The sequence below is a fragment of the Pan troglodytes genome, chromosome 21 (genome assembly GCF_028858775.2).
Source record: "Pan troglodytes isolate AG18354 chromosome 21, NHGRI_mPanTro3-v2.0_pri, whole genome shotgun sequence".
NCBI classification, from domain to species: Eukaryota; Metazoa; Chordata; class Mammalia; order Primates; family Hominidae; genus Pan; species Pan troglodytes.
The window spans coordinates 41,142,585-41,157,721 of record NC_072419.2 but is presented as its reverse complement, the minus strand read 5'-3'; the positions used below and the strand labels follow the sequence as shown (position 1 = coordinate 41,157,721).

Below are 15,137 nucleotides of genomic sequence, written 5' to 3'. Positions count from 1 at the left end.
CTGGAAGACACACATACCCAGGCTTTTCTCTTGCCCCGTCCTCTATTCCAGGTCAGAGAGTTGGGACAATGGAAAAGAAGAGACTGTACAAAGGCCAGCACCCAGCTCTGAGGGATACCCACAGGGCAGCAACTGGGAAGAGGTCTCACTTGGTGACAGGCTCATCTCCAAACTTCATGAGCAGACGGATGGCTGTGGGTGCTGTGTAGAACTTGGTCACCTTGTATTTGTCCACAATGCTCCACAGGCGGTTCACGTCCGGATATGTGGGAATCCCCTCAAACTGACCCATGAAGGCTGGTCATTCCCAGTCTTTCCTAATAGTCCTTCTATTCATCCCCCTACCATTCCCTCAGGTTCAGTATTTTGCCCTTTCTGACCAACCATATCTTCACTCCCTGGCCAGACAAGCCAAGATACCATCCTAGTCAGGATACGCAACCCCCTCAGGACTTCTCTTTCTCCAGAAAACAGATGATTGTATAAGTCCCCCTCCCTCTAGACCAAGCAGCCTTGGGAGGTAGTCACCCAGGATAATCTTGTCCATCCCCCAGCTAGGCCAGGTGGCTCCCTTCTCACCAAAACACTGGTGGCACCATTGGCCAGTGGCCCATAGGTGACGTAGGAATGACCAGTGATCCAACCAATGTCTGCCGTGCACCAGAACACATCCTCTGCATGGAAGTCAAACACATACTTGAAGGTTGTGGCTACATAGAGCATGTAGCCCCCAACTGTGTGAACCACACCCTGTGGGAAGAATGGGGAACAGGTTAGGGTCTTATGCCCACCCCTACTGACCACCAAATGGAGGCTGGGCAGAGCTGGAGGAAGATCCTCCTCAGGGATTCCAGCCCTGCCAGCACCCTTTTCACAGCATCCATCTCCCTTCCATCTCCTTTTCTCCATGCTCCCATCTCATCTCCTTTATCACACTCCTGATGACACATATGTCTATCAGGCCATCATTCATACCAGCACCCTCAGATGGTATTTCAGAGCCACCCACATCACTCACACATGAGCACTCATAGCACACTCATAAAGTCCCTCTGTTGTGTATTTGTGCCCACACACTCAATTACACACCATCAGAGTGAGTGGGAAAAAAAAGATAATTCCCTTTGCTTATTCCATCCCTACCCCCATCTCTATGAAAGAGAGGCCAAAATTGTGTTTCTAAAGACTTATTGAGGGATATTCCAAAGCATATGGAGATAATTTAGGGGTGGAGTGGGCAGAAGGTAGAGTGACATAGCTTTCAAGTCAATGGAAGAAACAGTTTTCTTAAGTGTTTCCGGCTCCCATGGTGTGTGCTGGCAGAGGACTACATGTTAATAGTGTGCCAGGTGGAAGGAATTGAACTCTAAGAGTTATGGTCTTAGAAGCCCGAGAGGGATCTCTGTGCCCACCCTTGGCCTTGAGTTAACAGAATAGCTCTCCTTCAACCAAACCATGGGTGCATAGGGAAAGAACATCCATGTCAGCTGTATGAAAACCCTCCACCTGAACTGTCTCACCCTGGGCCTCACCACCTATAGATTGAGGATTTATGTCTTAATTTGATTTAGAAAAGACAATGCTACATTTCCAAAACTCAGGGTTGTAGGAAAAAAATAATTTCATTACTTGTTTCCTCAGAAACTTACTTCTTACCCCTACATAATACATACACACACACACACACACACACACACACACACACACACACTTGCCTTGGGTTTGCCTGTGGAGCCACTGGTGTACAGGATGAAGAGTGGGTCCTCGGCATCACACCACTCGGGCTCACACTCATCCCCTGCCTCTTGCATGAGCTCATGCCACCACAAGTCAATCCCTTGGTTCCATGAGATCTGCAGGGATGGGCAGGGAAGAACTGTGAACAGCTCAAGATGGGGACAAGATACACCTGTACCTTGCCCCTGGAGGGAATGAGGTGGGACAGGCAGGTAGGAGTACAGGAAGGGAGAGAAGGCCCTTCAAGGATGGAATGGAACAGAAAGAACAGGAGCAGAACCCAAGCTTACTGAGTACTCCAACCACCCTGCCATCCTACCCCCATCTCTACCCCAGAACTCCTCTCACCTGGCCTCAGGCTGAGGAGGAACCCTTGGCTGATCCCTTCCCATCCTTCAATTCTGAGCTGAAATGTCACCTTCTTGGAAAGTCTTTACCTGAACAGTATCTGATAGATTGCTACCCCCAACCCTGCTATTATTATTGATCACAACACCATGTTTCTTTCCCACACAGTACATATTTCCTGTTATTTTGTTTAGTTGTCTACTTGATTACTGTCTCCCCATCTAGATAGCGACATCTATGAAGGAGGTGAAATGTCTTTCCTCCCGACCCCTGCCATATCTCCCAACATCTAGCAAAGTGCCTGGCACTCAGTCAATTTTTGTTGGATGAATGACTATGCACACACAGGTCTACATACATACATATGTACTTATGGGACTAGGCTCATTAGCAGGGATGCGGACACCACACAATTCAGAAATGCAAAATTAGTCAGAGCTTACAGGTGAGGTGGGCACCTGACCCTGTTAGTAGTAAAATAAGTCAACAGATCTTGGTCCAAGCACTTTTGCCTACATGTCCAGACCCAATCCACGTCTGCGGGTTTCCTACCCTAGCTCTGCTCCTGCCTTTACACCACTGGTACCAATAGGGTTTCCCATAGAGACTTTTGCTTGAGGGGACAGGTTCCATTCAGCAGGAAGCTTTGCTTCAAGTTGGTGAAGAAGGACCAAGGTGGACTTCTCCCAGTAGAAGGATGTCCCCCTATGCCTTTGATAATTACTTCTGGATCTGTCATCCTGAAACTTCTCTAAATTCTCCTTTGAAACTGTTTTACTTTTCTGTCTATATCACCTCTTTGAACACCAATTTTGAGTCTACCATCTGCTAAATGAAGTTAGATCCCTTGAATTTGTCCGAAATCTTCAGTGTACTTCAGTACCAGTTCTGCCACTTCCTAGCTATATGACCTTGGGCAAATCACTTTACCTTAAGTCTCTCCTTTTACAAATGAGGACAGTCATTCTTGCCTTAACAGACTCACAGGATGTGGTAAACACCAAAAGAGAAAAGTATTATCTAGTAAACATCAAGCCTTGGATTGCCCCAAGGGTAGAGGTTGGGGTGGGATGAGGAAGACTGATGAATGTCAGGAGAGATAGAGGTTAGTTCAGTGACTACTGGGAGTTAAACTTAAGAGTGTGGGGCTGGGCGCAGTGGCTCACGCCTGTAATCCCAGCACTTTGGGAGGCCAAAGTGGGCAGATCACCTGAGGTGAGGAGTGAGTTCAAGACCAGCCTGGCCAACATGGTGAAACCTCATCTCTACTAAAAATACAAAAAGTAGCCAGGCGTGGTGGTAGGCACCTGTAATCCCAGCTACTTGGGAGGGTGAGGCAGGAGAATCGCTTGAAACCAGGAAGCAGAAGTTGCAGTAAGCCGAGATCGTACCACTGTACTTCAGCCTGAGCGACAGAGTGAGACTCCATCTCAAAAAACAAAAACAAAAACAAAAACAAAACCACAAAAACTTAAGAGTGTGATGATGGGAACTGTTTGGGGTTTGCTTTAGCTGTCACAAAGTCCTTTCATATTAATTAGATTCTTGTATGTTCAATGGCCCTGGCTGGCAGGTAGACATGATGGTGTAAGATAAATGCCATTCTCCCATTATAAGGATATATGCTAATTTGTTGTGTGCATATTTGGTTAAAAAAACTTCTGGAGTGTTAGATATATAGCTTGATACATTAGAAAATGACTCTCTAACCACTCTGTTCTTTCTGTACCACCTGCCCCTTATGGTAGAGAATTTGAAATTTCTGGATTATCAACATCATAAAAACGATAAGCCTAGAAAAAGGAAGAAGAGAGAGAAAGCTGCCTACGGTTAGAAAACATAAGAACACACCTGATTTTGTCTATCCATATGCATCTACACATACATTGTCACATGGGTACTTTTTTTCCTGCCAAATGATCACTTGAGATGGGGGCACTAAGGTATTCAACCAGAAGTATCAATACTGCTTTGGACAAATGGTGCTGGTCTACAGCACTGTGAACTGCCACAGAACAGGCACTAAGTACATGTAAGGACAAGGCATAGTTACAACTGTGGCTCTGCAATGAGGGCACTCTTATAATCTTATTATTTCTTTTGTGGGTGGGTGTGTATATAGAGGTGGAGGGGTCAGAGTACTCCAGGTGTGGAACTGATAACTAGCACCAGGAAGCAGAGTGAACTCAATTAGCAGAGCAACCTTTGATTGTGAATTAGGTGTGTGCCTATGAGGCCCCAGGCTCTGCACCAGGAAAAGGTCTGGATTTTCTAAAATAAGAATTGAGGAGTTGGCCTTTGTCCTTGGACCAGGATAGTCTCAAGGAGGGCAGCTGCCATGTACGGGAGAGGAATATGAGGGAGCTCATAGACGATATGGTTGAGGAGGGTCCCTGCAAACCCTGCCAGGGTCTCCCTGGAAGATTGTTTAAGGATAAAGGGGTTTGGAGCCCTGCCAGGATTTTTGCAGCTCTTTTGAAAACTATTTTTTAATTTTTAAATATGGGGCCCATTGTCAGAAAGATTTTTGCAGCTTTGACTGCAATTCTCAGACCAACAACCTGGACTTTTTAAGCCTATTTTTATGCTCTTCGGTATTTTGGAAACTGGTTATTTTCACCTCCAAGAAACAAAAATCCAGTAGCCTTTGGCCTGAAGGTCTCTGGTATTAAGAATTACAAGAGTTTGTTATTTCTTTTCTGGTCTCTGTTTTAGAAATGCCAATCTGTCTGTTGCATTAAGGGGAAGGAAAAAACAGCTAACATTTATTGAGTAGTTACTATGTGCCAAACACCTTACATATATTGACAAAACCCGATAACATAGGTATAATTATTATCCTTATCTTACAGAAGGAGAAACAAGCGAGAGAGCTTAAGTAATTTGTTCAAGTTTACACAGCAGCAGATGGCAGAGCCAGGATTTGAACCCAAGTAATCTGGCTCCAGAGATTACAATTTAAGCCACTAAGTTTGTCACCTCTTTCAAAAGAAAGGGTGTAGGTCCTGCCTGAGTTTTAAAAGGAAAGCAGTATGCCCTAGGAATCAGATCTGTCTCCACCATGCTAATGAGAATAGAGAAAAGGGGCTTATATCTACCATTGGCCTAAGAGGTTAATCATATAGCAGATTTAGAGTAAGACACCCTGTGAAGATGGTAAAATCCAGAGGAATAGTGAGCTTTATGTGTTGTTTTAGGAAGGGAAGCTGTTTCCTTTTATAGCATGTGTTATCATCTCTCCATTACTGATAAGGAAACTGAATCCCAGAGGGGAGAATTGACTTACTCAAGGTCATACAGCTAAAAATTGGTCTCTGGACTTCAGGCCCACTCTTTCCTCGATACTAATCTGCTTTGAGCACCCCCTTATGGATCTCCCTTCTTAGAACCACCTACAATATGACTTTTGTTCAGTTTAGCACTTAATCATATTACAAAGTTATATGCAGTTTATAAATCCCAAAGCACTATATAAATGTATTTAGGAATCTCCTCTGCTATCCCGTATAAAACTTAGATTTTCCTTTGTATTAATAATACATGTCTAACTCCCCAACTTGACAGTGAATTCCCAAAGTCAGTGTCTGAACCTCCTCCACCTCCTCCTCCTCCTGTCTCTCGGCTCTGCTCCAGCTACCTGCACAGTAAATGTTTTCTGACAGGTTACCTTGTCCCCTCTCCTACAAAGGTCCTGAGTAGCAGGATAAAATGTGTTCTGCTGTTACCTCTTTAAGATCCATACTCTATACCAATTCACAGAGGCAGTAACGGACATTTAATTTCACCACCCTTCAGTGGCTTAGATGGCAAGTTGCCCAGGGGCAAGGGGAAGGAGGTTAGGTCTGGCAGCCACCTCAATGGGGCAAACAGGCAAAGGGCAGATGAGCACACAGACAAGCAAACAGGGAAGCGGTGCCCACGGCAGTGCAGAAATGGATACCTGGGGCTGAACACGCTTGGATTTCTCTTTCAGTTTACCCTGTTAAGAGCCCAGGATGAAAAGGGTAGTGAGGAGGGTCCAAGTATACAGGGAGTGGGAGGAAAGGGTCAATGTGTCGTAAACCCCAAACTCCCTTCTCACTGGTCCTCCCAGCTTCCATTTTCCTGATCCTGATTCCAGCCCCTATATATGTAAAACCCCTAACACTGATTGGGCTTTCCAACTTCCCTAAACTAGACTACAGCCTCTCTAGCCCTAAGACCCCTCAGGGAGCCTCAAGTCACAGACTCTTACTCAACCCCAGAACTTTGATCCCTCATGCTGCTCAGCCTGGAGGCCATCACTGGGCATTTCTACCATTCCCACCAGAAGCCTGGGGGTCCAAAGCTAACAAAGGCCATATTGTGAGGGCTGGACTCTGGTCCTTCCAAGGTGGGCATCCCTTAGGCCACAAAGGTAGCCCACCCCACATCACAGCCTAGTAATGGAGATGACTATATATTGTCACTCAAGTTAGACATTTCTAACACAAGCCTAGGCCCTGAGGATCCCCTGTGCCCACAAGGATACCCCAACCAGCATAGGAGTCTCCCTTACAATCGCTTGTGCTATGTTCTCAAGGTACAAGGGCCTCTCTACCCACAGTCAAGGTCAAAGTCTTCCAGTTCCCACCTAGCCCTGCTAGAGGAGGCATTCCTAGAATTGCTCCTGGATCCTCAGTATACTGATGAGCAGGCAAAGAAGGACATCGGGAATTTTCTAGGCAGGAAAAGTGAAGGAATTTGAGCCTGGAGAAAGGCATAGCAGTGCCAGACTCACCTGCACATCCGGGCATGACCTCTTAATTGGGGGGGACTGGCTGGGGGAGTCACCCATGCCGAGCTCTGCCCGCCCCAGGTGCTTGACCACAATGCAGCATCTTACTGGGAAACCCCTGGAGAAGAGAAAAGCCTAAAGTGGTAGCCTTGTTGGCTCAAAGGGAACTTGGCAAGACCCACCCATGTCCATTTAGGGTAGAGGGGACAAAGGGAGCCTGGCACTGGGGAAAGGCTCAGTCAACTCAGACAGTAGCCAAACACACTTACTTCTCCTGACACTTCTGCAGGGCCTCGTCAGCCAGCTCCTTCAGGTTCACAAGCTTTTCCCCCCTGTAGAAGGCATCTTTGGGGAGCAACAGACATTCCAGGCCTTAGTAAGCCCCATGCTGCCTAGTGGGCACAATGTCCACAGGGCCCTTCCTGAGTAGGCCTCTTAACTCTGGCTCTTCCAGCTGATTCGAGCTGACAGAGGGTCAGCTGAGGTGGGACCAGGAGAGGAAAGGCAGGCAGTCTCTACCCTCTATGCTGAGTAGCCCCAAATACCAATGAGCTGATTGGAGACCAAGGCTTGAGGTATGGGGGGTTCTGGAGAAGAGGTGAGAGAATTAGTCACCTGTAGTGATGAGAAGACTGCAGCTGGAATCCAAGATCCGTTCACACAGAGACTCTGAAGAGAAGCCTGCAAACTAGGGAAGGGAAGAAAGTCTGAGGGAGAGAAGAAAGCCCCAGGGATTGAGTGAATGAGGAAAGGGGTTGCTCATGAAACTTTCAGGATCTCTAAGCCAGGGTCCTAGAAGAAACTGAATAACTAATATGGACCTATGACACAAACCTTCTAAGCTCCTTAGTTTGTTATTTAAGACCCTCCATCATCTAGGCCCAACCTACTTCTCCAGAGCCCCACCCCCGCCGCCTGCCCCTTTTCACCAGCCCAAACTCCTACCACAATGGAGTGCAAAGCCCCAATGCGGGCACATGCCAGCATGGCCACCACAAGCTCTGGGATCATAGGCATGTAGATGGCCACTCGGTCCCCCTTCTGAATGCCTGCAGGTAAAAGCACAGAATATGAACCATGAACCCTTCTTGCTGCTACTTGCTCCCTCCCATCCAGCTGGCCTCCCTCCCAGCTGACCTGTTCTCTTCCTCTGTTACCAAATTCTTTCCATCCCTTGCCCTCTCTCCATAAGTCTCAGATGCCCCAAGGCCAGACCCCCAGTCCTTTCCCACACCCCCACACTCACCCTGTTTTCGGAGAACATTGCTGAACTGACACACTTGGACCAGAAGCTGATGGTATGTGATCTGAGTGGTCTCCCCTGGCTCATTGCCCTCCCTGAGACATACCAGAAAGAACCAGTGATTAGGGGTATAACTTCTTCCCCAAACAAGAAACAGGCAGAGTCATAAAATCCATTCAGTGACACTAAGGCCTGGAACTGTTCTATGAGGATGAGCTATCTGCCCACCATCAATCTTGCCATCACCAATCTTGAGCTGACGGGTCAGATACTTTGGCCATTCAAGATATTTTATACACATGTTGTATGTCATTAGAAAATGCACTGTCCATCTCTGATCCTTGATGAAATGGAGTGACGGCCCCTTCTCTTCCATCCTAGTAATGTATTAAGGAGAAGTGACATCACAGATGTGATTCCTTCTGATGAGGCATCAAGACTGCATTATTCAGAGTAGGGTCTCCAGATCACTTGTGCCTAAATCATCTAGAGGATTTGTAGATTCCTGGGCCCCAGCTCAGACATACTGAATTAGAATCACAGGGTCCAAGGATCTGCTTCTTTATTACAAGATGGTACAAGGAATTAGTAGGGGATTCTTGAGAATTGGCCGGGCGCGGTGGCTCACGCCTGTAATCCCAGCACTTTGGAAGGCCAAGGTGGACAGATCAAAGGTCAGGAGTTTGAGACCAGCCTGGCCAACATGGTGAAACCACGTCTCTAATAAAAATACAAAAATTAGCTGGGTGTGGTGGTGTGTGCCTGTAATCCCAGCTACTGGGGAGGCTGAGGCACGAGAATCCCTTGAACCCAGGAGGCAGAGGTTGCAGTGAGCTGAGATCACACTACTGCACTCCAGTCTGGATGACAGAGTGAGATTCCATCTTGAATAAATAAATAAAGTTTGAGAATCGCCATCCTGTATCAGGTGATTTCTGTCTACCTCCTCAGCCTTGCCTCCCACTCCTTCCTAGGCTTTAGCCTGGTTTACTTCAGTCATTCCTTCATGCATTCATTTGCTTATTCAACAACTACTATGTGCTATCTACATGTATAGAAATAAGGCACCAATGGGCGGGGCGTGGTGGCTCTTTCCTGTAATCCCAACACACTAGGAGACTGAGGCAGGTAGATGACCTGAAGTCAGGAGTTTGAGACCAGCCTGGCCAATGTGGTGAAACCATGCCTCTACTAAAAACACAAAAATTAGCTGGGTGTGGTGGCACACGCCTGTAATCCCAGCTACTTGGGAGGCTGAGGCAGGAGAATAGCTTGAAGGGAGGTGGAGGTTGTGGTGAGCCAAGATCACGCCACTGCACTCCAGCCTGGGCGACAGAGTAAGACTCCGTCTCAAACAAACAAACAAAAGAAGAAATAAGGCACCAATGAACAACACAAGTAAGATACCTGATATCATGGAGCTTATATTCCAATGATAGTGTGGGTAATAAACAAATAACAAATATAACCAGGATAATTTCAGATTATGATAAGCATTATAAATAGAGCAGAATGATATAAAAATGAGTGACTAGGGAGAAATACTTTTAAAAAATATACTATCTTGGGTCAGGCACGGTGGCTCACACCTGTAATTCTAACACTTTAGGAGGCCAAAGTGGGCCCATCTATTGAGGCCATGAGTTCAAGACCAGCCTGGCAACATAGCAAGACCGCATCTCTAAAAACATTGAGCTGGATCCGGCTGGGCACGGTGGCTCATACCTGTAATCCCAGCACTTTGGGAGGCCGAGGCAGGTGGATCACGTGAGGTCAGGAGTTCAAGACCAGCCTGACCAACATGGAGAAACTCCATCTCTACTAAAAATACAAAAATCAGCTGGGTGTGGTAGTGCATACTTGTAATGCCAGCTACTCGGGAGGCTGAGGCAGGAGAATCACTTGAATCTGGGAGGCGGAAGTTGCAGTGAGCCAAGATTGCGCCACTGTACTCCAGCCTGGGCAACAAGAATGAAACTCTGTCTCAAAAAAAAAAAAAAAATTTTTTAGCTGAGTGTGGTGTCATGCGCCTATAGTCCCAGCCACTCAGAAAGATGAGATGGGAAGATCTCTTGGCTCATGCCTGTAATCCCAACACTTTGGGAGGCCAAGGCAGGAGGATCACCTGAGACCAGGAGTTCAAGACCAATCTGAGCAACACAGCAAAACCTCATTGCTAAAAAAAAAAAAATCGTTTTCAATTAGCTGAGCGTGGTGGTGCACACCTGTAGTCTCAGCTACTCAGGAGGTTGAGGCAGGAAGATCGCTTGTGCCCTGGAGGTCAAGGCTGCAGTGAGCTGTAATCATGTCACTGAACTCCAGCCTGGACAACAGAGTGAGTCCCTGTCTCAAAAAATAAATAAATGTTTCCCTTAGTGGCTTTTTTCCAATTTTATGATTTCTTTGAATAAGTAATACATACAAGTGGGACTACATAAAAAGATACATAATGAGAAGTGTTCTCCCCACTCCTATCTCCCAATCACCCTGCCTACTGGCAAACCACGGTTTGGGTTTTGTGATTTGTTTTTTAGAGACAGGGTCTCACTCTATTGATAGGCTGGAGTACAGAGGCACAATCATAGCTCACTGCAGCCTCCAACTCCTGGGCTCAAGCAATCCTCTTACTTCAGCCTCCTGAGTAGATGGGACTACGGGCACATGCTACCACACCTGGCTAATTTTTTTATTTTAAAATTTTTCATAGAGGCAGAGTCTCGATATATTGTCCAGGGTGGTCTCCAAACTCCTGGCCTCAAGCAATCCTGCTTCAGCCTCTCAAAGTGCTGGGATTACAGGCGTGAGCCACCATGCCCAGGGCAAAACACTGTTACCAATATTCTGTGTAACTTTCCAGAAACAATCAATATTCAGACAGGACCATTCTTTGTAGGACACAGGGCTAGGATAATTCAACTAGTGTGGAATGACCAAAATAATTACTTTGCAAGAAGTCTGTATCATTATGATCTTTAATAAGACCCTTGAGATATCATTGAAGACCAAAATTTGAAAATTGAATGTTAAAAAACTGAATTTTACAGGAGGCTGAAGCAGGAGAATCGCTTGAATCCGGAAAATGGAGGTTGCAGCAAGCTGAGACCATGCCATCGCACTCCAGCCTAGGCGACAAGAGTGAAACTCTGTTTAAAAAAAAAAAAAAAAAAATTTGGCCAGGCACAGAGGCTCAAACCTGTATTCCCAGCACTTTGGGAGGCCAAGGCAGGCAGATCACCTGGGGTCAGGAGTTTAAGACCAGCCTGGCCAACATGGCAAAACCCCATCTCTACTAAAAATACAAAAATTAGCTGGGCATGGTGGTGCACGCCTGTAGTCCCAGCTACTTGGGAGGCTAAGGCGGGAGGATCATTTGAACCCAGAAGGTGAAGGCTACAGCGAGCGGCGATCACACCACTGCACTCCAGCCTGGGAAACAGAGTAAGACTTTGTCTAAAAAAAAAAAAAAAAAAAAAAAAAAAGGATTTTAATGTTGTTCAGAAAAGAGATGAACACCTCATAGTCCCCAGTCAAGCACAGGGTAACAGGGGTAGGAAGAACTGCTCTACTTAAGGGACAGGTCTGTCAGACAAGCATATATACTACATGCATTTGTTTACATAGTCTCATTTTTTCTACACAAATGATGGCATACAATACACACTATTCTGTATCTTGTTTTGTTAATTATTATATGCATTCAATAAAATGCACAAATCTTATGTGTAGAAATTGATCATCTTGATTTTTCAAATTTAACAATATACCTTGATATCATTCTTCACCAAGACTTAAAGAACTATTTCTCTTTTTTATTTGTTGTTGTTGTTGTTTTTGAGACAGGGTCTCACTCTGTCACTCAGGCTGGGGTGCAGTGGCACCATCACAGCTCACTACAGCCTCAACCTCCCAGACTCAAGTGATCCTCCCACCTCCGCCTCTTGAGCAGTTGGGACTACAGGCCAGAGTCACCATGTCTGGCTACCTTTTTTTTTTTTTTTTTTTTTTGCAAAGACAGGATCCTACTATGTTGCTCAGGCTAGTCTGGAACTCCTGGCCTCAAGTGATCCTCCAATCCTCCTGCCTCAGCCTTCCTTCCAAAGTGTTGGGATTACAGGTGTGAGCCATGGCGCCAAGCTTAAAGAGCTATTTCATTATCTTTCTCAGCTGCAAAATATTCCACTATTTGTATGTACTGTAATTTATTTAACAAATAAATGCTTCAATGAATATTTTTATGTCACTTTACTCACTTGCAAGTATATCTGTAGGATGAATTACCAGAAGTGGACCTGTTGGGTCAAGAGATGTGTGCTTTTTTTTTTTTTTTTTTCCCAAGATGGAGTTTTGCTCCTGTTGCCTAGGCTGGAGTAAAATGGCGTGATCTTGGCTCACTGCAACCTCCGCCTCCTGGGTTCAGGCAATTCTTCTGCCTCAGACTCCTGAGTAGCTGGGATTACAGGCGTGCACCACCACACCTGGCTAATTTTTGCATTTTAGTAGAGGTGGGGTTTCACCATGTTGGTCAGGTTGGTCTTGAACTCCTGACATCAGGTGATCCACCTGCCCTGGCCTCCCAAAGTACTGGGATTACAGGCGTGAGCCACCGTGCCTGGCTGATGTGTGCATTTTAAATATTGATAAATATTAGGGAACAACTACTTTAAATAAGATGGTCCTGGAAGGCCTCTCTCTGGAGAGGTGATATTTGAGCCAAGACCTGAATAATGAGAGGTAGGCAATCATACTAATTCTTGGGAAGAGTATTCTGGGGAAAAGGAGCATCAAGTGAAAAGGCACTGAGACCTTTTCAAAGAAAGAAAGAAAGACAATATGGCTAGATTTCAGTGAGCAAGAAGTTGGGTAAGAATGAGAGGTAGGCAGCAGCCAAATCACGTAGAGCCTTGTAGGCAATAGTAAGAAGTTTGAATTTTACTGTAAGTGGATCCCTGGTTTCCCTTGGCAAGTTCAGGTCCACCTCCACGCTTTTGGCCACGTCATTGCCCCTGCTCAGAATATTCTCCCTCCTCCTTCAGACACCAGCACCATGTGGCTCTCCCTTAGCACCACAGACCATTGCTTCCCCTCTCCTTCCTTACTGCACAGAGCACTTATGAAGGAGGTAACTGAAACCTAGAGAGATGTAGTGGCTTGGCCAAGGTCACACAATAATAAGTGGCAGAGCCAAGAATAGATGCTCAGGTCTTCTGATTTCAAGTCAGGACTCTCCCTCATAGTGTGAAGGACAGGGACTGGCAGGGAAGCCAGGCCTTTTCTTACTAACAGAGGTCACACAGAAGATTATCAGCCTTTTTCCAGTTCCTGGCTCGATGAGTCAGTAGGCTTTAACCCTCCTAGGGATGAGAGAAGCCAAACACAGGGAGCTTACTAAAGTGGGAAAGAACAGGGAGAGAGGAAGCTGGCAAACGGCCCTGAATGCCAGAGGCAGAAAAGCCATTTCCTTAACTGGCTCACTGACAAGTGCCACAGGAACTTCAGAACGTCTCCGGTTATGGCTGAATACCAACATATACATACCCAAGCACATGTGTCCCCATATGCAAACCACATACCAACTCACCTATGTGCGCTCACTTGTATAAAATCACATATAAATATACAAACATTCTAGGCATAAAAGCTGCCCATCTGCACACATAGGCACAAACAAGGATAAATATATGCACCCAGGATTCAAACATGGACTTATTTGTATCTGCAAGTACAACCACCATATACATGTAGCCACCTATGTGCACAGTGTGCCCCTTCAGAAACTCTCTATCAAATCATTCTGTTTTGCCAGGTGCCACACATGTAATCCCACACTTTGGGAGGCTGAGGTGGGTAGATCACTTGAGGCCAGGAGTTTGAGACCGGCCTGGCCAACATGGCGAAGCCCCAACTCTACTAAAAAGACAAAAATTAGCCGGGCATGGTGGCGCATGCCTGTAAACCCAGCTACTCAGGAGGCTGTGGTGGGAGGATCACCTGAGCCCAGGAGATGGAGGTTGCAGTGAGCTGAGATTGCGCCATTGCACTCCACCCTGGGTGACAGGGCAAGACTGTCTCAAAAAAAAAAAACACATTCTGTTTTATTTTTTTCATGAAACGTTCCATTATTTGAAATTCTCTCATGTATGTTAATTACTTATATATTATCTGTTTTCTTCACTGGAATATAAGCTCCATGATAGCAGAGATCTTTTTTTTTTTTTTTTTTTTTTTTGAGATGGAGTCTCGCTCTGTCACCCAGGCTGGAGTGCAATAGTGCGATCTCGGCTCCCTGCAACCTCCGCCTCCAGGGTTCAAGCAATTCTCCCTGCCTCAGCCTCCCAAGTAGCTGGGATTACAGGCACCCACCATCACACCTGGCTAATTTTTGTATTTTTAGTAGAGACGGGGTTTCAAGATGTTGGCCAGGCTGGTCTCACACCCCTGACCTCAGGTGATCCGCCTGCCTCGGCCTCCCAAAGTGCTGGGATTACAGGCGTGAGCCACTGCACCCAGCTGACAGCAGAGATCTTATTTGTTTTCTTCACTGCTACATCCCTAGCACCTCAAGTACAGCCTAGTACATAGAGAGTGCACAAGAAGAAATAAGCACAACCTATGCAAGTACAACTTATTTGAGCCCACTTCCAACCCTGACACACACACACACACACCACAGTGTGCATTCCTCTCCTTGGCTATGGGCTCAAGTTATACATTATTGATATAAGCACCTTACTCATTCCAGTGTCTTCTTTCTCTGACATACACACCAGGCTGGGGCCCCTGGCTGGTTGGGAAAGGTGAGGGGCAGGGTATTGGCCTACTGCAAAATCCCAAGCCCTCTAGGATATCAGAACTCTTTTTTTTTTTTTTTTGAGATGGAGTCTCGCTCTGTTACCCAGGCTGGAGCGCAGTGCCGCAGTCTCGGCTCACTGCAAGCTGTGCTTCCTAGGTTCACGCCATTCTCCTGCCTCGGCCTCCCGAGTAGCTGGGACCACAGGCGCCCGCCACCACGCTCAGCTAATTTTTTGTATATTTAGTAGAGACGGGGTTTCACCG

General features: G+C 46.2%; 1 protein-coding gene across 5 annotated transcripts in view; it reads right to left on the bottom strand.

The window, feature by feature from the left end:
- The window catches only part of ACSS2 (acyl-CoA synthetase short chain family member 2), a 52,662-nt gene that overhangs the window by 6,672 nt on the left and 30,853 nt on the right, over window positions 1-15,137 (bottom strand). For 3 of the 5 annotated variants that reach the window (XM_016937745.3, XM_009437081.4, XM_514806.7), the window contains exons 3-11: window positions 8,088-8,179; window positions 7,787-7,890; window positions 7,457-7,529; window positions 7,111-7,186; window positions 6,845-6,959; window positions 6,026-6,064; window positions 1,716-1,853; window positions 580-750; window positions 150-283 (exon numbers count right to left, since the gene is read on the bottom strand). In XM_016937745.3, coding sequence (XP_016793234.1) covers window positions 150-283; window positions 580-750; window positions 1,716-1,853; window positions 6,026-6,064; window positions 6,845-6,959; window positions 7,111-7,186; window positions 7,457-7,529; window positions 7,787-7,890; window positions 8,088-8,179 — 942 coding nt within the window. The remainder of the gene's footprint in view (window positions 1-149; window positions 284-579; window positions 751-1,715; window positions 1,854-6,025; window positions 6,065-6,844; window positions 6,960-7,110; window positions 7,187-7,456; window positions 7,530-7,786; window positions 7,891-8,087; window positions 8,180-15,137) is intronic. The other 2 variants (XM_001161837.6, XM_009437082.4) reach the window with 1 other exon arrangement.